Raw genomic sequence first — 18,530 nt, 5'->3', positions numbered from 1 at the left:
TCGCATTAGGGAGGGGCACATTTGAATGTAATTTTTGGAAAAGTGGGCGTGACCCCGCCCCCAAATAGGTTTTTTGTATTTATCGTGCAAACCAATAAAGCTATATAAACCAAACTTTCTGCAGTCGTTTCTTTTAGCCGTTTCCTTATACCGTCCAAAAATGAAAGAAATCGGATAACAACCACGCCCACCTGTCATACAAAGGTTAGGTTGAAAATTACTAAAAGTGCGTTAACTCACTAACGAGAAACGTCAGAAACACCAAATTGTACATAAGAAATGGCAAAAGAAAGCTGCACTGAGATTTTTTTTACAAAATGGAAAATGGGCGTGGCGTCGCCCACTTATGGCTCAAAAACCATATCTCAAGAACTACTCGACAGATTTCAATGAAATTCGGTATATAATATTTTCTTGATACCCTGATGACACTGGTGGAATATGGGCGAAATCGGTTCACAACTACGCCTACTTTCCATATAACTCAATTTTGAATCCTTCTGATTCGTTCACTTTATAATGTATACATAAGGAACCGATAAAGATAGCGAAATAAAACTTTAAAAGAATAGATTTTTTGAAAATCCTGACTTCCCATAACCCCTTAAGTAGTTTACGAGATATGTACAAAAAACTTAGTAGGAGGCGGGGCCACGCCCACTTTTCCAAAAAAATTACATCCAAATATGCCCCTTCATAGTGCGATCCTTTGTACCATATTTTATTTCCATGGCTTTATTTATGGCTTATAATAGTTATGACACTTGAAGTGTTTTCGGTTCTCGCCATTTTGAGGGCGTGGCAGTGGTCCGATTTTGCTCATTTTCGAAAGCAATCTTCCTTTGGTGCCAAGAAACAAGTGTTCCAAGTTGCATAGAGATATCTTAATTTTTACTCAAGTTACAGCTTGCACAGACGGACGGACGGACAGACAGACATCGCGATTTGAACTCAACTCTTCACGCTGTCCACTTTGGTATATATAACCCTATATCTAACTCGTTTAGTTTTGGGTGTTACAAAGTAATTTTTAGAATTTATATAGTAATAAACTATGCACATATGTATAAACGAAAATGAAATTATAAGAAACCAAACAAATAGGATGGAGTCATATGTAGAAGTTCACGTAAGTGAGGAAAGTTTCTGACTGTCATTCACTTGGGAGTGGCCAGGAACGATTCTTTTACATGTGGCTCAAGCAGCTCACGACTTCCGGTCTTAGACCAAGTATCCTCTGGGTAGCCAACAGACATCCGTTTGGAGGCGAGCTAAAGTGAGAAGGCGAAGCCCGCTTCTGCGGTTGTGCGTAGGGCTTGGGACCCACCACATAAAAACACCCCCCAATGAAAAAGATAAAACAGCCTCGGATGAGAGACCCCAATTTTGATGACGACCCCTGCAAACGTACTAAGGATCACGATTTGAGGGCATGCACCTGGAATGTCCGGACTCTTAATTGGGAAGGTGCCTCTGCCCAGCTTGTTGATGTCCTCATACAACTAAAGGCTGACATCACCGCCATCCAAGAAGTGCGATGGACGGGACAAGGACGAAAGAAGGTGGGTCCTTGTGACATATACTACAGCGGCCATATAAAGGAGCGCAAATTTGGTTTTGGATTTGTGGTGGGAGAGAGACTCCGTCGTCGAGTCCTGGCATTCACTCCGGTGGTTGAACGTCTAGCCACAATCCGCATCAAAGCGAGGTTCTTGAACATATCGCTGATTTGCGCCCACGCCCCGACGGAAGAGAAGGACGCCTAGAACGTACCTATGAGCGCTGCCCCGCCACGATGTCAAAATCGTGCTTGGCGATTTCAACGCTAGGGTGGGTAAAGAAGGTGTCTTTGGCACAACAGTCGGAAAATTCAGCCTCCATGACCAAACTTCACCAAACGGTCTGAGGCTGATCGACTTCGCCGGGGCCCGAAATATGGTCGTCTGTAGTACTAGATTCCAGCATAAGAAAATCCATCAAGCTACTTGGCTGTCCCCGGATCGAATCACTCGCAACCAGATCGATCATGTTGTGATAGATGGACGACATGTCTCCAGTGTTTTTGATGTGCGTACGCTTCGTGGTCCCAATATCGACTCGGACCACTATCTTGTAGCAGCTAAGATACGCACCCGCCTCTGTGTAAAAAAGCGCACACGTCAACAAACACAAGGAAGGTTCGACATCGAGAAGCTGCAATCACAACCGACAGCCGAACGATTTTCTACTCGACTTGCACTCCTGCTCTCTGAGAGCACTCATCAGCATCTCGGTATAAGGGAGCTGTGGGACGGCATATCAAACTCCTTACGTACAGCTGCAACCGAAACCATTGGTTTTCGGAAAAGTCAAAAAAATAGCTGGTATGATGAGGATTGTCGTCTCGCAGTGGAGAGAAAACAGACTGCCTACCTCGCAATGTTGCGATCGACCGCAACACGAGCGGGATGGGAAAAATACCGAGAGCTGAAGAGGGAAGCGAGACGCATTTACAGACAAAAAAAGAAAGAGGCCGAAATGCGTGAGTATGAAGAGCTTGACAAGCTGGCCGACAGGGGTAATGCTCGAAAATTTTACGAAAAGATCCGGCGACTAACTGAAGGTTTCAAGACCGGAGCACACTCCTGTAGGACCCCCAGAGGTGATCTAGTTATTGATGACCAGAGTATACTGAGTTTGTGGAGGGAACACTTCTCCAGCCTGCTGAATGGCAGTGAAAGTACAACACCAGGAGATGGCGAACCCGATTCCCCAATCGACGACGATGGAGCAGATGTTCCATTGCCCGACCGTAAAGAAATTCGAATAGCAATTACCCGCTTGAAGAACAATAAGGCGGCGGGTGCCGATGGATTACCGGCCGAGCTATTCAAATACGGCGGCGAAGAACTGATAAGGTGTATGCATCAGCTTCTTTGCAGAATATGGTCGGAAGAAAGCATGCCTGACGATTGGAATCTCAGTGTGCTCTGCCCAATACACAAAAAGGGAGACCCCACAATTTGCGCCAATTACCGTGGGATAAGCCTCCTCAACATCGCGTATAAGGTTCTGTCGAGCGTATTGTGTGAAAGACTAAAGCCCACCGTCAACAAACTGATTGGACCTTATCAGTGTGGCTTTAGACCTGGAAAATCTATAACAGACCAGATATTTACCATGCGCCAAATTTTGGAGAAGACCCGTGAAAATAGGATCGACGCACACCATCTCTTTGTCGACTTTAAAGCTGCTTTCGACAGCACGAAAAGGAGCTGCCTTTATGCCGCGATGTCTGAATTTGGTATCCCCGCAAAACTAATACTGCTGTGTAAGCTGACATTGAGCAACACCAAAAGCTCCGTCAGGATCGGGAAGGACCTCTCCGAGCCGTTCGATACCAGACGAGTTTTCAGTAAAGTCCTCTCTCGACGAACAAAAACCAAACTCTACAAGTCTCTCATCATTCCCGTCCTACTTTACGGTGCAGAAGCGTGGACGATGTCAACATCCGATGAGACGGCACTAAGAGTTTTCGAGAGAAAGGTTTTGCGGAAGATTTATGGTCCCTTAAGAATTGGCAACGGCGAATACCGCAGACGATGGAACGATGAGCTGTATGTGTTATTCGACGACATAGACATAGTCCAGCGAATAAAAAAACAGCGGCTACGCTGGGTAGGACATGTTGTTCGAATGGATGAAGGTGCTCCAGCTCTGAAAGAATTCGATGCAGTACCCGCTGGTGGAAGCAGAGGAAGAGGGAGACCTCCACTCCGATGGAAGGACCAGGTGGAGAGGGACCTGGCTTCGCTTGGAATAACCAATTGGCGCCAAACTGCCAGAAGGAGGGAAACGTGGCGCGCTGTTTTGGACTCGGCTATAACCGCGTAAGCGGTGTCTACGCCAGTCAAGAAGAAGAAACAAAATTCTCAAGTAAATACTGCGACAAAAATCTTTCACTTTGGTTTGGTTTTTCTTTCAACCGTGGCGCGTGTAAGCATTTTTTCAAAACATATAATAAATTATTTATTTGATGTAAATGTAAAAAAGAAACGGCCATGAGTTACAAAGGTAACAACAATATGATACTTAAATATATTAAAACAACAATATAATAACCCGGGACCGTAAATAATGTTTATCGTTCCGATTTTTATGTAAAAAAGTCAATCACTTAGAATCGTCACACAAACAAAATTGTAATCCTCTTTGGACGATCTATCCATTTCCACAATGATTTTTTAAACACAGATTTTTATGATTTTCTTCACAGTTAATGATTAATTTTGAGTAATTTGTAAAAAATCATAAATAATCATCATTTTTGAGCAAATAAATAAAATTCATATATAATCATTACTTTGAGCAAAAAAATAAAAATCATAAATAATTATTATATTTGATTTTTATATTTTTTGTTCAAAATAAAACTCACTTTTGGATTACATGTTTGCTGTTAAGTTTTTTGGTAATATTTTTTTATGTCCTTTTAGAATGACATGAAAATATTGGAATGGCATCAAAATATCGTAGACCTAATTTCATTGAAATTAGTCCAGTAGTTCTTGAGATATGGTTTTTGACTCATTTAGGATGTGGCAAAATCATATCTTAAATTTGATCCTTCCGCTATGTTCTAAAAAGACATGAAAGAATAGTACCAACAAACTTAATAACAAACATGTCATCCAAAAGTTTGTTTGTGAGTTTTATTTCGAGCAAAAACTATAAAAATCAAGTATAATGATTATTTATGATTTAATTTTTTTGCTCAAAAATAATGATTATTTATGATTCTTAGTTTTTTTGCTCAAAAATGATGATTATTTATGATTTTTTACAAATTACTCAAAATTAATCATTAACTGTGAAGAAAATCATAAAAATCAATATATAGGCTGGTATTGTTACTGGCGAAGCGAATGAAATTTCAGTCGAATTTCGCCAGCTCGAATTGTGAGTGGCGAACACTTGGCGGATTCGCCAAAAATAGGCGAAGGAACCGGCGAAAATGAATATTTGGTATTGTCACTGTCGAATATGGAAAATTCGCTTCGCCTAAGCTGTCAAAATCTGGCGAACACTTATTTCATTCGCCAGTTCAATTAAATTCAAAAACATGTTAACATTTAAACAAAATTAAAGGAATTGGAGTTAAAAAAAAAAATAAACACTCGAAATAAAATAAGTATTTCAAATAATTAAAAATTAATTTCATTATTTTAATATTATATATTACACAAACTTATGTACTACTGCGTTTAGGGATGTAACTACAATATTTACAAAGAATTCGTTATTTGTCTTCCGCTGCTGAACCACTGAAGTTTTTTTCAACTGGTTCCAGCCTCTTCCATATATTTCCATAATGCTTTAAATTTTTTTCGCAAAAGTTTAGTACTTAAAACACGTAATTGTTCTAAGAATATTTCATTGTTCACAAAGTATTGTAAAAGCTCTCTTTGAAATCCAGGAAGCTCCAGTTCACACACATTAAACCAAATACGCAAGTATAAAATAACCGGTTCCAATCCGTCACTAGATGAAATTTAATCAACGAAGAAATAAGTTTCGTTTGTTTTAATGAAGAGAAAAGTGTCCAAAGGTTCCATTTTAATTGCTTTACGCTTCTCTGTTGTATTCATCTTTTTTATCTTTGCACCTTTCACAAGATCCGAAGTAGCTTCTAGACGTTTTTGCTGAAGGTATTCATCTGTAATTTCATTTTATAAAGCCGGTAATAATATAAGTGTATATGGTCTTCACTGCATTCTCATACCTGTTTATATATTTATGAATATATTATATATTAGCTTCCGTAGCTTTCACGGAATCATTGCACTGTAAGCTCTACAATATGTCTTCTTCATCTTTATTGAACCAATCTTGGTCATCGAACTCTATATCACACATTTCTTCAAGTACACAATTTTTGTTTACGTTTAAATAGAAACAACAATTTATGGACTTTTTGATTTGGTTGTATGAAATTCAAAATAAATTTTGTAAACAAAAACAATATTCAAATTAATGATGTCAAAAATGTCAATTTTGGATGAATTCGTGTGACATTTTTCAATTATTTTGGTATGGCAACAAAAAAGTTAGGCGAATGTGTTCATTCGCCAGTCACAATACGAACGAGTCGAATTTTCGCCAAAGCGTTCGACTCGCCAAGTACGTTCGCTTCGCCTGTGACAATACCAGCCATAATCATTATTTTGTGATTTTTATAATAAAACTTATAATGATTACGGTCCCTGATAATAACTCTAATTGGATGAGTGAACGAACAATATTGGTGGCAAAAAACAAGTATGTCGTCGATGTCAATGCGACAATTTAGAATTTCGTTCCTGACACAGCTACAAACCAGGATGACGTAGTCAACTATCCCAAAGAATTTTCATAATCATTGGAATTGCGTGGACTATCACCAATTAATTTGCAATTAAAAAAATTACTATTTATTGTGTACCTTTGCCTCAAACTCGTGTGGTCCGGTCTGCTACCTCATGCAAATAATTATATGTGCATGAACTTTTTGCAAAAAAAAATTAAAGATTACAAAATTGCAAAATATGGTATGTAGGTTTGTTATTATTAATGTATGTAAAAAACCAAAAATTAACAAATTTTAAAATTTTTTTAAACTATAAAACAGAATTGATGTTTGGGCTGATAGTAATATTTATATATGCATTTTACTATTTTTACCGGTGAATCCTAAACATTTGAGTTTAACTGAGAGAAATTTTAATTTTAATAGTCAGTAGCATTGTCCTTATATGATAAAACTAAATTAAGCCGCTTAGTCACAGAATTGACTAATCACTGTAGAATAGTTATGTAAATATTGGCCAATTCTTGCTTTATGGCTAATTTAAGGTGACGTACTGTCTCAAACTGCTTTCCGTTTTGGAAAACAGAAGCAGAGAGGATCCCCCAGAGATCCTCGATAGGATTTAGGTTCGAACTCAATACTGCTTATCGCAATACGGGAATTTTGTGATCGTGTAAGATTATCTTCGTGTTGATTGAAGCGTTATCCTGCCGATATGTCCAGTTATATGCCATAATATTGCCAGCAAATTTTATTAACTCGCTGTCCAATATATCTACATAGATATTAGCATTCATTTGAGTGGATATAAAACATGTAGATGGCTTTCGACTGCAGCAAAATGTAGCATATGAAATCAAGGTACCGCTTACAAAAGTCGTGCCTGGTGCGAACCTCTCTAATATTTCTTGCTATGATCTGGGCCTTGAAGACCCGTGAAAAGAGTATCGACACACACTACCTTTTTGTCGATTTTAAAGCTGCTTTCGACAGCACGAAAAGGAGCTGCCTTTACGCCGCGATGTCTCAATTTGGTATCCCCGCAAAACTAATACGGCCGTGCAATTTGACGCTGAGCAACACCAAAAGCTCCGTCATGATTGGGAAGGACCTGTCCCAGCCGTTCGATACCAAACGAGTTTTCAGACAAGGTGACTCACTATCGTGCGACTTCTTTAACCTGATGCTGGAAAAAATTATAAGAGCTGCGGAGCTAAACTGAGAGGGTACAATCTTCTACAAGAGTGTACAGCTCCTGGCGTACGCCGATGATATTGATATCATCGGAAGCAACAACCGCTCCGTTTGTTCTGCTTTTTCCCTGGATAAGGAGGCGAAGCTAATGAGTCTGGAGGTGAATGAGGGCAAGATCCTGTCATCAAGCAAACAGTCGGCGCATTCGCGTCTTGGCTCCAACGTCACTGTTGACAGTCATAACTTGGAAGTCGTAGATAATTTCGTATACCTGGGAACCAGTATCAACAACACCAACAATGTCAGCCTCGAAATCCAGCGCAGAATCACTCTTGCCAACAGGTGCTACTTTGGACTGAGTAGGTAAATGAAAAGTGAAATCCTCACTCGGCGAACCAAAATCATACTCTACAAGTCGCTTATCATTCCCGTCCTGCTTTATGGTGCAGAAGCTTGGACGATGTCAACATCAGATGAGACGACACTAGGAGTTTTCGAGAGGAAAATTTTGCGCAAGATTTACGGACCTCAGAAGATTGGCAATGGCGAATACCGCAGACGGTGGAACGATGAGCTGTACGAGCTATACGACCGACATTGACATAGTTCAGCGAATAAAAAGACAGCGGCTACGCTGGCTAGGTCATGTTGTCCGAAGGGACGAAAACACTCCAGCTCTGAAAGTGTTCGATGCAGTACCCGCCGGAGGAAGCTTGGGAAGGGGAAGGCCTCCATTCCGTTGGAGGGACCAGATGGAGAGCGACCTGGTTACACTTGGGATCTCCAACTGGCGCCGAACTGCGAAGGAAAGATGATGGCGCGCTCTCATCGAATCGGCTATAACCGGCTAAACGGTTCAACGCCAATCACATACATACATACATGATCTGGGCCTACTAAATTTAATTTCTTTTTCGTCACTAAAGACTGTATTCTATCACTCATCGGCCCAGAATTGGTATTTATTTGCAAATCTCAAATGTGCTTTATTGTGTCTTTGTTTAGCGTTGGTTTAGGTACCATGCATGGAGGTGTGTTTGATATATTTCTTGTTATTTGCAGTATTAACATGGTCCTTATTTGACCGCTGCTTAGCGAGTCCGCAACTGCCAACCGTCGGATCAGCCTTTTGCACCGAGCATCAATCTTGTTTTTCGTCCGCTGCGTCGTGCTATACCATAATTAGTGGGGTTTTTAAGAAATTTTGAGATGCAGTTCTGATGTTGCTTTGGTCTAGAGCCGCTTTTATGCATTCCTATGATTATTCCTTTTTCCTCGGCTGATTAAATAGTACCACGAGGCATTTTAGGCTTAAAGTTAAATAAATGTTCAAATATCATTGAACATGCATTCTTTTATGCCTTAGCAAATCCGAGGAGCTACATATAAAAACATAAATTTGTATACATAAATAAACACATAAACATATATGCATTAATATGCAACAAGCATACATTATATGTTGCACGCATACATGCAACACACATACATTTATATGAGGCACACATGCATCTATATGCAACACGCATGCACTCAACTATTAATAAACAAACATATTTATATGTATGCACAAGATAACCTATTGGTTATAAAAATACATTTGGGCAATTGCTTGTGTGCATTTGAAATAACCCCTTATCGTGCAACATATAAAATATACATATAGACATACACACATACACATATAATTAGTTCTTAAGATAATTCTAAAATTTGTATATAAGTAAGTAAAAAACCAAAATAAAACTAGAATGAAATAATTTCTCAATAAGGCTAGACTATCACTTATTTTCCCCCACCAGTGGTAAGGTTTGTTAGAAACTACATTGTTTTATAACAATTGGTAGGCCGGATGTTTTTTACATTTGGTCCTATCGAGCCTATGAAAGAGCTCAGCCAAAACAAAAGCCCTGAATTTAATACAGGCAAAATATAAGCCCTGTTAGTCATACAGGCAAAATAAAAAGTCCTGTTATTTACACAGGCAACATTAAAGCCCTGTTAGTAATTCAGGCAAAATAAAATAATAATTGTAAGACGGGTGCATATTCCCGCATATTAACAATATACAAACAAGAATGTTTTTCTCCAAAATGTGGAAGACTGAACCAAAATACCAAGATCTGGATCGAAAAACGTCCATGATTATGCGGAAAATTTAAATCTTTAAAAATAAAATGGAAAATCTAAGCTTAGAATTAACGATAAAGAATTATCAACTAAGCTATTTGCAATCATTATACAATGATATTCAGAAGATGAAAAACGAATTAGAATTCAATGAAGAAATTGAAATCATATATGACCAAATAGGTGATGAATTTTTTCAAGAGCTTTGTTATTTTAATCGACAATCACAACAAGAAGAGCCAAAAAATACTTTTCGAAGTAATTTGGATAAAGAAGAATTTATAATAATTCCAAAATTCTCTTCATCTACCACAACAAAGCTGGTTAAAACAAAACCAATACAAAAAGAAAAAGAGGAATTGATAAATATTCCAAATTTAAAAAATAAATTAAACCTATCTCCAAACCTATCTTCTGAAGTTGAACGAACTAAATTTGTTAAAACAAGTGATTCAGAAGAAGAAGAATTTATAATCGTTCCAAATCTCAATCTATTTTCTAAAACTAAGAAGAGACCAACTAAATTAGTTGAAGATAAGAAAGTAGAAAAAGAAGATTTTATAATAATTCCAAAATTCTCTCTATCTTCTGAAATGAATTTGTTAAAAATATTAAAGTAGAAGAAGAAGAAGAGAAGAAAGGAACGAAAACAAAATTAAAGATTTACAAGAAGAAGCAAATAAAACTGGAAAAGAAGAGACTCCTGAACACCCTACTTCTGAGGAAAAATCAACGGAAGTGGTTGAAACCTCAGATGTAGACATTCATAAAATTAAAAATGAAACTGGAGATCAAGAAGTCGAGAGCAATATTCTCGCCAATGACCAAATAACCTGGCATTTTTCTCCTCCGGCAGACCCACATTTTGGAGAAATGTGGAAAGCTGGCGTTACCGATCAAACATGCAAACTTTCAACGTTTTTAAAATGCGGGGACACCGACTACTGTACTACAACATTCGAAGACATCACTTCAATCGACATACAAATATATAAAATGCAAAGCGACATCAATCCGAAGCTGGACCCGATCGTAAAAACCATAAAGGAAATTGCAGAAGCCCAACTAACTACTCTTCAAATAAGTAAAATATACGACAAAGAAGAGCAGAGAAAGCTGCGAGATGGCCTTGAGAAGATCAGCAACAACGTACTAAAATTAATATTATTCAATATTTATAAAATTTATACAGTCCACTAATCTTAAATAATAATTTCTTTCCCTCGGCAATATGTTCAAATATCATTGAACATGCATTCTTTTATGCCTTAGCAAATCCGAGGAGCTACATATAAAAACATAAATTTGTATACATAAATAAACACATAAACATATATGCATTAATATGCAACAAGCATACATTATATGTTGCACGCATACATGCAACACACATACATTTATATGAGGCACACATGCATCTATATGCAACACGCATGCACTCAACTATTAATAAACAAACATATTTATATGTATGCACAAGATAACCTATTGGTTATAAAAATACATTTGGGCAATTGCTTGTGTGCATTTGAAATAACCCCTTATCGTGCAACATATAAAATATACATATAGACATACACACATACACATATAATTAGTTCTTAAGATAATTCTAAAATTTGTATATAAGTAAGTAAAAAACCAAAATAAAACATGAATGAAATAATTTCTCAATAAGGCTAGACTATCACTTATTTTCCCCCACCAGCGGTAAGAAATATTTGACACAGCTAGTCTTAACATAAATGTTTTCAAATTTTTATTAATTCACTAGCAGACCCGGCCACACGTTTTTGTGGCTAAATTAGTAAATCTTTCAATGTAGAGAAAAAATTCTTACGCATAAAGACGAAAACGTTATAGCCGAGAAACTTTAAAATGATTGATAGAAATTATTGAGGATCTGTGTTAAGCGTAAATCATCATAATTTGTAAAACTTAGATTTTTTTAATCGTATATTGGAGAAAGTAACAATGACAAAAATTTCATTGTTGGCTTTATCTTGGCTTTGGTGACGGTATTGATTACCTTCTTCACAGCCAGTCTTTTTTTTTTGCAATGTTTGATGTTGATTTATGTTACGCAGCATGATGACAACTCACACTACTTTTAATTGAATACGTCGTCCTGGTTTGTAGCTGTGTCAACTCTTCTTTTACGAAATTCTGACAGTTGATCCAGGAATAGTCTGGCGAAAATCACCTGCCAACAGAATCATGGCCTTACCAAAAATATTTTCGTTGTCGCGTAAATCTTTTAAAGTCCTGTGCAGTACCTCCAGCGACTTGAACATCTGGAAAATCTTCTTTATAGCTCTTTTTTTTGGCGCTTCCGCAGACTGGTGTTTCGTTGATTTGCAATTTAGGAGTAATTTCAAGGCCGAATTGCAGTTTGTCTGCCTACTAACAGGTGCCAAGTTGCCCCTATTCCCATTATAACTGGGTGTTGAAAATTAGTGGAATCGGTTCAGGAATTACCTCAACCCTCATGTACTATATATGCTGATTTTCGTTATTCTATTGTAAATTTCAAATTGTGTGTCAAAAAATTACATCAATAAATTGCGAGAGTATAAAATGTTCGGTTGCCTTTCCCTACTTGTTACAAATTATTTTGGGCTATCGACACAGCCTTATACAATTGAACAATGATAAAAATATTTTAACAAAGCAACAATGACAACTTTCAAAATATTATTATTTTTTATTTATATAATTTTGTTGTCAATTCAAATAAAATCATCTTTTTGTTATCTTCCTCACAATTTTTCGATATATACTTACTTTCTAATCCTTCCCTGGCCTTCCATAAATATCTCAAAACTAAAATTAGCCAGATCGGTTTGGCCCTTCTCGACTTTTTTTCGAGACTAACGACACAAATTGTTTGTATGGGTGATTAGAAAATTGTGGATTTAAGACTTTTTCAGGCAATTTTTCTAATTTTTCTCTCCGTAAGAACCATCCCGGTACCTCTGAAAACATTCTAAACAATGAATTTGCGAAATCGGTTCAGTGGTTCTCGAGTTATGCGCTTAGCAACACATTTTGCGATTCATTTTTATATTATAGAAGATAATTCATTAATGCACCTACAAAAATTTTGCATACAAATTTTAACAAAAAAAGTTTATGCATTATCACATTATCATTATCACATTATCAGCTAAACTGATTTTGCACATATAACTATTTACTATGAAATACCCAATTCACAAGCACATTCTTAATGTAACTGTACAAAGAACGAGAAAGTATAAAATAATTTTCGTTGAATAGTAACGGCAACATGTCAACCTTTTATTCCACATGAGATACGATGGTGGAAAGTTTGAAAACACACAAGTTCCCAGCTGATATGATAGCGCATCGAACAGCTCCTTCTTCTAACTGCTATATCTTTAAAACGACTTCGACATTTTAGAAGAATTTTAAGAAATCAATTTATGAAAATAAAAACGTTTTTTGAACCCATCCCATTCCTTCACATGGGGTCATCTTAAAGAAAACCTACAAAAGATACACGAAATATCGAAATAGCTCTACTACTTCTTTAAGAGCGTCTAGTTTTCAATAGAATTATTATAATAGTTGTATGAGGACTAGACCAGACCAAGGCCCAGACCTATTTCATTGCTGTATTGGCATTGGTGGCTAGCGGGTACGCTGGCTAGGTCATGTTGTACGAATGGATGAAAACACTCCAGCTCTGAAAGTGTTCGATGCAGTATCCGCTGGAGACATCCGCGAAACAGGACGACTTCCACTCCGATAGAAAGACCAAGTGGAAAGTGTCCTGACGTCACTTGGTGTTTTCAGTTGGCGCCAAAAAGCACAAAGGAGGAATGAGTGGCGCGCTCTGGTGGATTCTTCTATAATTGCTTAAAGCGGTTTCTACACCAAATATATTTATATATATATATATATGTTGGTTAGGAGAAAGCCCATACTAAAAAACCTGTTTAATTTAAATTTTGTTAGAATATGTATGTATGTGATTGGCGTTGCAACCGTTTAGCCGGTTATAGCCGAATCGACGATAGTGCGCCACCTCCAACGGAGTGGAGGCCTTCCCCTTCCTCGGCTTCCTCCGGCGGGTACTGCGGACCTCGAAGTTATGACTGTCAACAGTGACGTGGGAGCCAAGACGCGAATGCGCCGACTGTTTGCTTGATGACAGGAGATATTTCGTCTTGTCCTCATTCACCTCCAGACCCACTCGCTTCGCCTCCTTATCCAGGGAAAAAGCAGAACAAACGGAGCGGTTGTTGCTTCCGATGATATCAATATCATCGGCGTACGCCAGGAGCTGTACACTCTTGTAGAAGATTGTACCCTCTCAGTTTAGCTCCGCAGCTCTTATAATTTTTTCCAGCATCAGGTTAAAGAAGTCGCACGATAGTGAGTCACCTTGTCTGAAACCTCGGTTGGTATTGAACGGCTCGGAGAGGTCCTTCCCAATCATGACGGAGCTTTTGGCGTTGCTCAACGTCAATTTACACAGCCGTATTAGTTTTGCGGGGATACCAAAATCAGACATCGCGGCATAAAGGCAGCTCCTTTTCGTGCTGTCGAAAGCAGCTTTAAAATCGACAAAAAGGTGGTGTGTGTCGATCCTCTTTTCACGGGTCTTTTCCAAGATTTGGCGCATGGTGAATATCTGGTCAGTTGTCGATTTTCCCGGTCTAAAGCCACACTGATAAGGTCCAATCAGTTTGTTGACGGTGGGCTTTAGTCTTTCACACAGTACGCTCTATAGAACCTTGTATGCGATATTTAGGAGGCTGATCCCACGGTAATTGGCGCAGATTGCGGGATTTCCCTTTTTATTGATTGGGCAGAGCACACTGAGATTCCAATCGTCAGGCATGCTTTCTTCCGACCATATTCTGCAAAGAAGCTGATGCATGCACCTTATCAGTTCTTCGCCGCCGTATTTGAATTGTTCTGCCGGAAATCTATCGGCCCCCGGTGCTTTGTTGTTCTTCAAGCGGGTAATTGCTATTCGAATTTCTTCATGGTCGGGTAATGGAACATCTGTTCCATCGTCATCGATTGGGGAATCGGGTTCGCCAACTCCTGGTGTTGTACTCTCACTGCCATTCAGCAGGTCGGAGAAGTGTTCCCTCCATAATCCCAGTATGCCCTGGACATCGGTTACCAGATTACCACCTTGGTCTCTACATGAGGATGCTCCGGTCTTGAAACCTTCGTTAAGTCGCTTCAGTTTTTCATAAAATTTTCGAGCATTCCCTCTGTCTGCCAGCTTCTCAAGCTCTTCGTACTCACGGATTTCGGCCTCTTTCTTTTTTTGTCTGCAGATGCGCCTCGCTTCCCTCTTCAGCTCTCGGTATCTATCCCATCCCGCACGTGTTGTGGTCGTTTGCAACGTTGCGAGGTAGGCAGTCTGTTTTCTCTCCGCTGCGAGACGGCACTCCTCGTACCAGCTTGTTTTTTGTCGTTGCCGAAAACCAATTGTTTCGGCTGCAGCGGTGCGCAGTGAGTTTGAGATGCCGTTCCACAGTTCCCTTATGCCGAGATGATGATGAGTGCTCTCAGAGAGCAGGAGTGCAAGTCGAGTAGAGTATTTCGTGGCTGTCTGTTGCGATTGCAGCTTTTCGACGTCGAACCTTCCTTGTGTTTGTTGACGGGCATTCTTTGCTGCACAGAGGCGGGTGCGCATCTTCGCTGCGACCAGATAATGGTCCGAGTCTATATTTGGTCCTCGGAGCGCACGCACGTCTAAAACACAGGCGACATGCCTTCCGTCTATCACAACGTGATCGATTTGGTTCCGCGTGTTTCGATCAGGAGACAGCCAAGTAGCTTGATGTATTTTCTTATGCTGGAATCTGGTACTACAGACGACCATATTTCGGGCCCCAGCGAAGTCGATCAGCCTCAGGCCGTTTGGCGATGTTTCGTCATGGAGGCTGAATTTTCTGACTGTTGTGTCAAAGACACCTTCTTTACCCACCCTAGCGTTAAAATCGCCAAGCACGACTTTAACATCGTGGCGGGGGCAGCGCTCATAGGTGCGTTCTAGGCGCTCATAGAAAGCATCTTTGGTCACATCGTCCTTCTCTTCCGTTGGGGCGTGGGCGCAAATCAGCGCTTTGATGCGGATTGTGGCTAGACGTTCATCCACCGGGGTGAATGCCAGGACTCTGCGACGGAGTCTCTCTCCCACCACAAATCCAACACCAAATTTGCGCTCCTTTATATGACCGCTGTAGTAGATGTCACAAGGACCCACCTTCTTCCGTCATTGTCCCGTCCATCGCACTTCTTGGATGGCGGTGATGTCAGCCTTGAGTCGTATGAGGACATCAACCAGCTGGGCAGAGGCACCTTCCCAATTAAGGGTCCGGACATTCCAGGTGCTTGCCCTTAAATTATTATCCTTAAAACGTTTGCAGGGGTCGTCATCAAAGCGGGGGTGTCTCATCCGAGGCTTTCGTCGATTTTTCATTGGTACTTCGTTTTTATGTGGTGGGTCCCAAGCCCTACGCACAACCGCATAAGCGGGCTTCGCCTTCTCACTTTAGCTCGCCTTCAAACGGATGTCTGTTGGCTACCCAGAGGATACTTGGTCTAAAACCGGAAGTCGTGAGCTGCTTGAACCATGTGGAGAAGAATCGTTTCTGGCCACTCCCAAGTGAATGACAATCAAAAACTTTCCTTACTTGCGTGAACTTCTACACATGATCCCATCCTCCAGAATATTATACACATATTAAAAATTGGTTGGCAAAAAGCCCTACTCGGACCGATTTAAACCATTTTCTCCACCAAGTCACATCACATCCAAAATGACCAACTAACTACTAGCTAAATTACTAAACTGTTACATGCCTGAATATAAGAATACTATAAAAATTAGAATTTCCATAAATCGTAAATTTGTGCCCTACTCGGACCGATTTAAACCATTTTCTCCACCAAGTCATATCACATCCAAGATGACCAACTAACTACTAGCTAAATTACTAAACTGTTACATGCCTGAATATACGAATATTATAAAAATTAAAATTTCAATAAATCGTAAATTTGTGCTCTAATATTTGTCAATCTTCCACAAACTATACCGAAAGTTTTACATCATTATTAAGTAGACTTTTTATACTGGCTAATAACTTCACTTGTAAATATTTAATTCGCTATTTTTTGGCTAACATTTTAATTTAACGTATAGACGCCACATAATATAAATTTTATTTAAATAATATTTTCAGGAACTTGTTTTAAATGCAACGGGCGCGTAATAGGCGAGAACTCCGGTTGTACGGCCATGGAACAAATTTTTCACATTACATGCTTCACGTGCGCACAATGTAAAGTCAATTTGCAGGGTAAACCATTCTATGCATTGGATGGCAAACCTTTTTGTGAATATGATTACTTGCAAACTTTGGAAAAATGTTCCGTATGTATGAAGCCGATAATGGAACGCATACTGCGCGCCACTGGCAAGCCATATCATCCACAATGTTTTACGTGCAAAGTTTGTGGAAATAACCTGGATGGCATACCATTTACTGTTGATGCAACGAATCAAAACTATTGCATAGCTGACTTTCACAAGTAAGTAAATTGAATAAGAAAAACTTTACTGGAAATGAACAAACATGCGCATCTAAAAAGTGGCCACAGTACCTTTGCATATTGTACATAAATTCTGTGGAAATTTGTATATTACCATAAAGTAGCTCTATTTTATTAGATTCTTTTCATACAACAGTTAGGTTAGGTTAGGAATTTACACTACTTATTATAGAACCTATCTTTGTTCATTTATGATTAACATGTGCTGAATTTAAAGCAAAGCTTGCTGACGAATTTATATTACAGAATATTTGCTCCACGTTGTTGTGTATGCATGGAACCAATTATGCCGAAACCTGGCGAAGAAGAAACTGTGCGTGTTGTTGCTTTGGATCGCAGTTTTCATTTTGAGTGCTATAAATGTGAAGTAAGACATTATATAGCACATATTAATATGTAATATAACAGCTTTACATGTTCTTACTTTAGGATTGTGGTTTACTATTGTCCTCTGAAGCTGAAGGTCGCGGTTGCTACCCCTTAGATGGGCATGTGCTATGCAAAAGTTGTAATGCCAAACGTGTCCAAATGCTAACTCAGCGGATATCAACCGAATTATAAGCCAATTTATTATGATAACACATTTATATATACGTTTGTATGAATGTATTAAAAGACAACAAACTTCATAAACTGTATGCATTGAATTTTACTTTTATTGCCTAATAACTTAAAAACTGTGTAAGTATCTATATATGTATATATATCAATGAATTGCTGTTGTTGTTGTTGTAGCGGTTACCCGGGCCTGCCTGAAACGACAAGCCTAGCCTAATTGTCATCGAAGTCATCTAACGGAAGGCCCAGGAAACGAGCTGTTTCGATGGGTTCGGACCAAAGGGAAAGGGGTGTTAGATGAGTAGGGTAAAGGGGTCATGCAAGTTAGTTTAGTCGCAATGGTCACTCTAGTTTCGCGAATACATTCACGGGGAGGGAGTCAATAAAGGTGTTAATAGCTTCTCTGTGAATGGCGTTCAGTGCTTATCTATAGTTAGTCGCATCAGAAGTCCTGTCGGTATAGTCTTTTAAGTCGTCGACGCATTTCTGGAAGGTACTCTTGATGGCTCTGGGAGGCGGCTCGGCTTCCAGCAGGTAACTGCAGGGGTGATTTATACGAAAGCATCCCAATAGAAACTGTTTGATAAGCATTATGCTATGCTCCTTGACAGGTAGCATGCGGGCCTCATTGTAAAGGTGCTCGACCGGAGACATCAATAGGCAACCTGTGGCTGTTCGGAGGGCGGTATTTTGGCAAGTCCATCTGCGTCCAACT

The 18,530-nt window shown here is 39.2% G+C and overlaps 1 protein-coding gene across 3 annotated transcripts in view; it reads left to right on the top strand.

Annotated features, from left to right (window-relative positions):
* The window catches only part of Lpp_2 (Lipoma-preferred partner homolog), a 63,539-nt gene extending 45,644 nt beyond the window's left edge, over positions 1 to 17,895 (top strand). For all 3 annotated transcript variants that reach the window (XM_054235351.1, XM_054235349.1, XM_054235350.1), the window contains 3 exons: positions 16,888 to 17,236; positions 17,504 to 17,624; positions 17,687 to 17,895. In XM_054235351.1, coding sequence (XP_054091326.1) covers positions 16,888 to 17,236; positions 17,504 to 17,624; positions 17,687 to 17,818 — 602 coding nt within the window. In that variant the 3' untranslated portion in view covers positions 17,819 to 17,895. The remainder of the gene's footprint in view (positions 1 to 16,887; positions 17,237 to 17,503; positions 17,625 to 17,686) is intronic.
* The last annotated feature ends 635 nt before the right edge of the window (positions 17,896 to 18,530 follow it).

The sequence above is a fragment of the Zeugodacus cucurbitae genome, chromosome X (genome assembly GCF_028554725.1).
Source record: "Zeugodacus cucurbitae isolate PBARC_wt_2022May chromosome X, idZeuCucr1.2, whole genome shotgun sequence".
Classification (NCBI taxonomy): Eukaryota; Metazoa; Arthropoda; class Insecta; order Diptera; family Tephritidae; genus Zeugodacus; species Zeugodacus cucurbitae.
The sequence above is the reverse complement of the archived record's forward strand: the minus strand, read 5'-3'. Positions and strand labels throughout refer to the sequence as shown.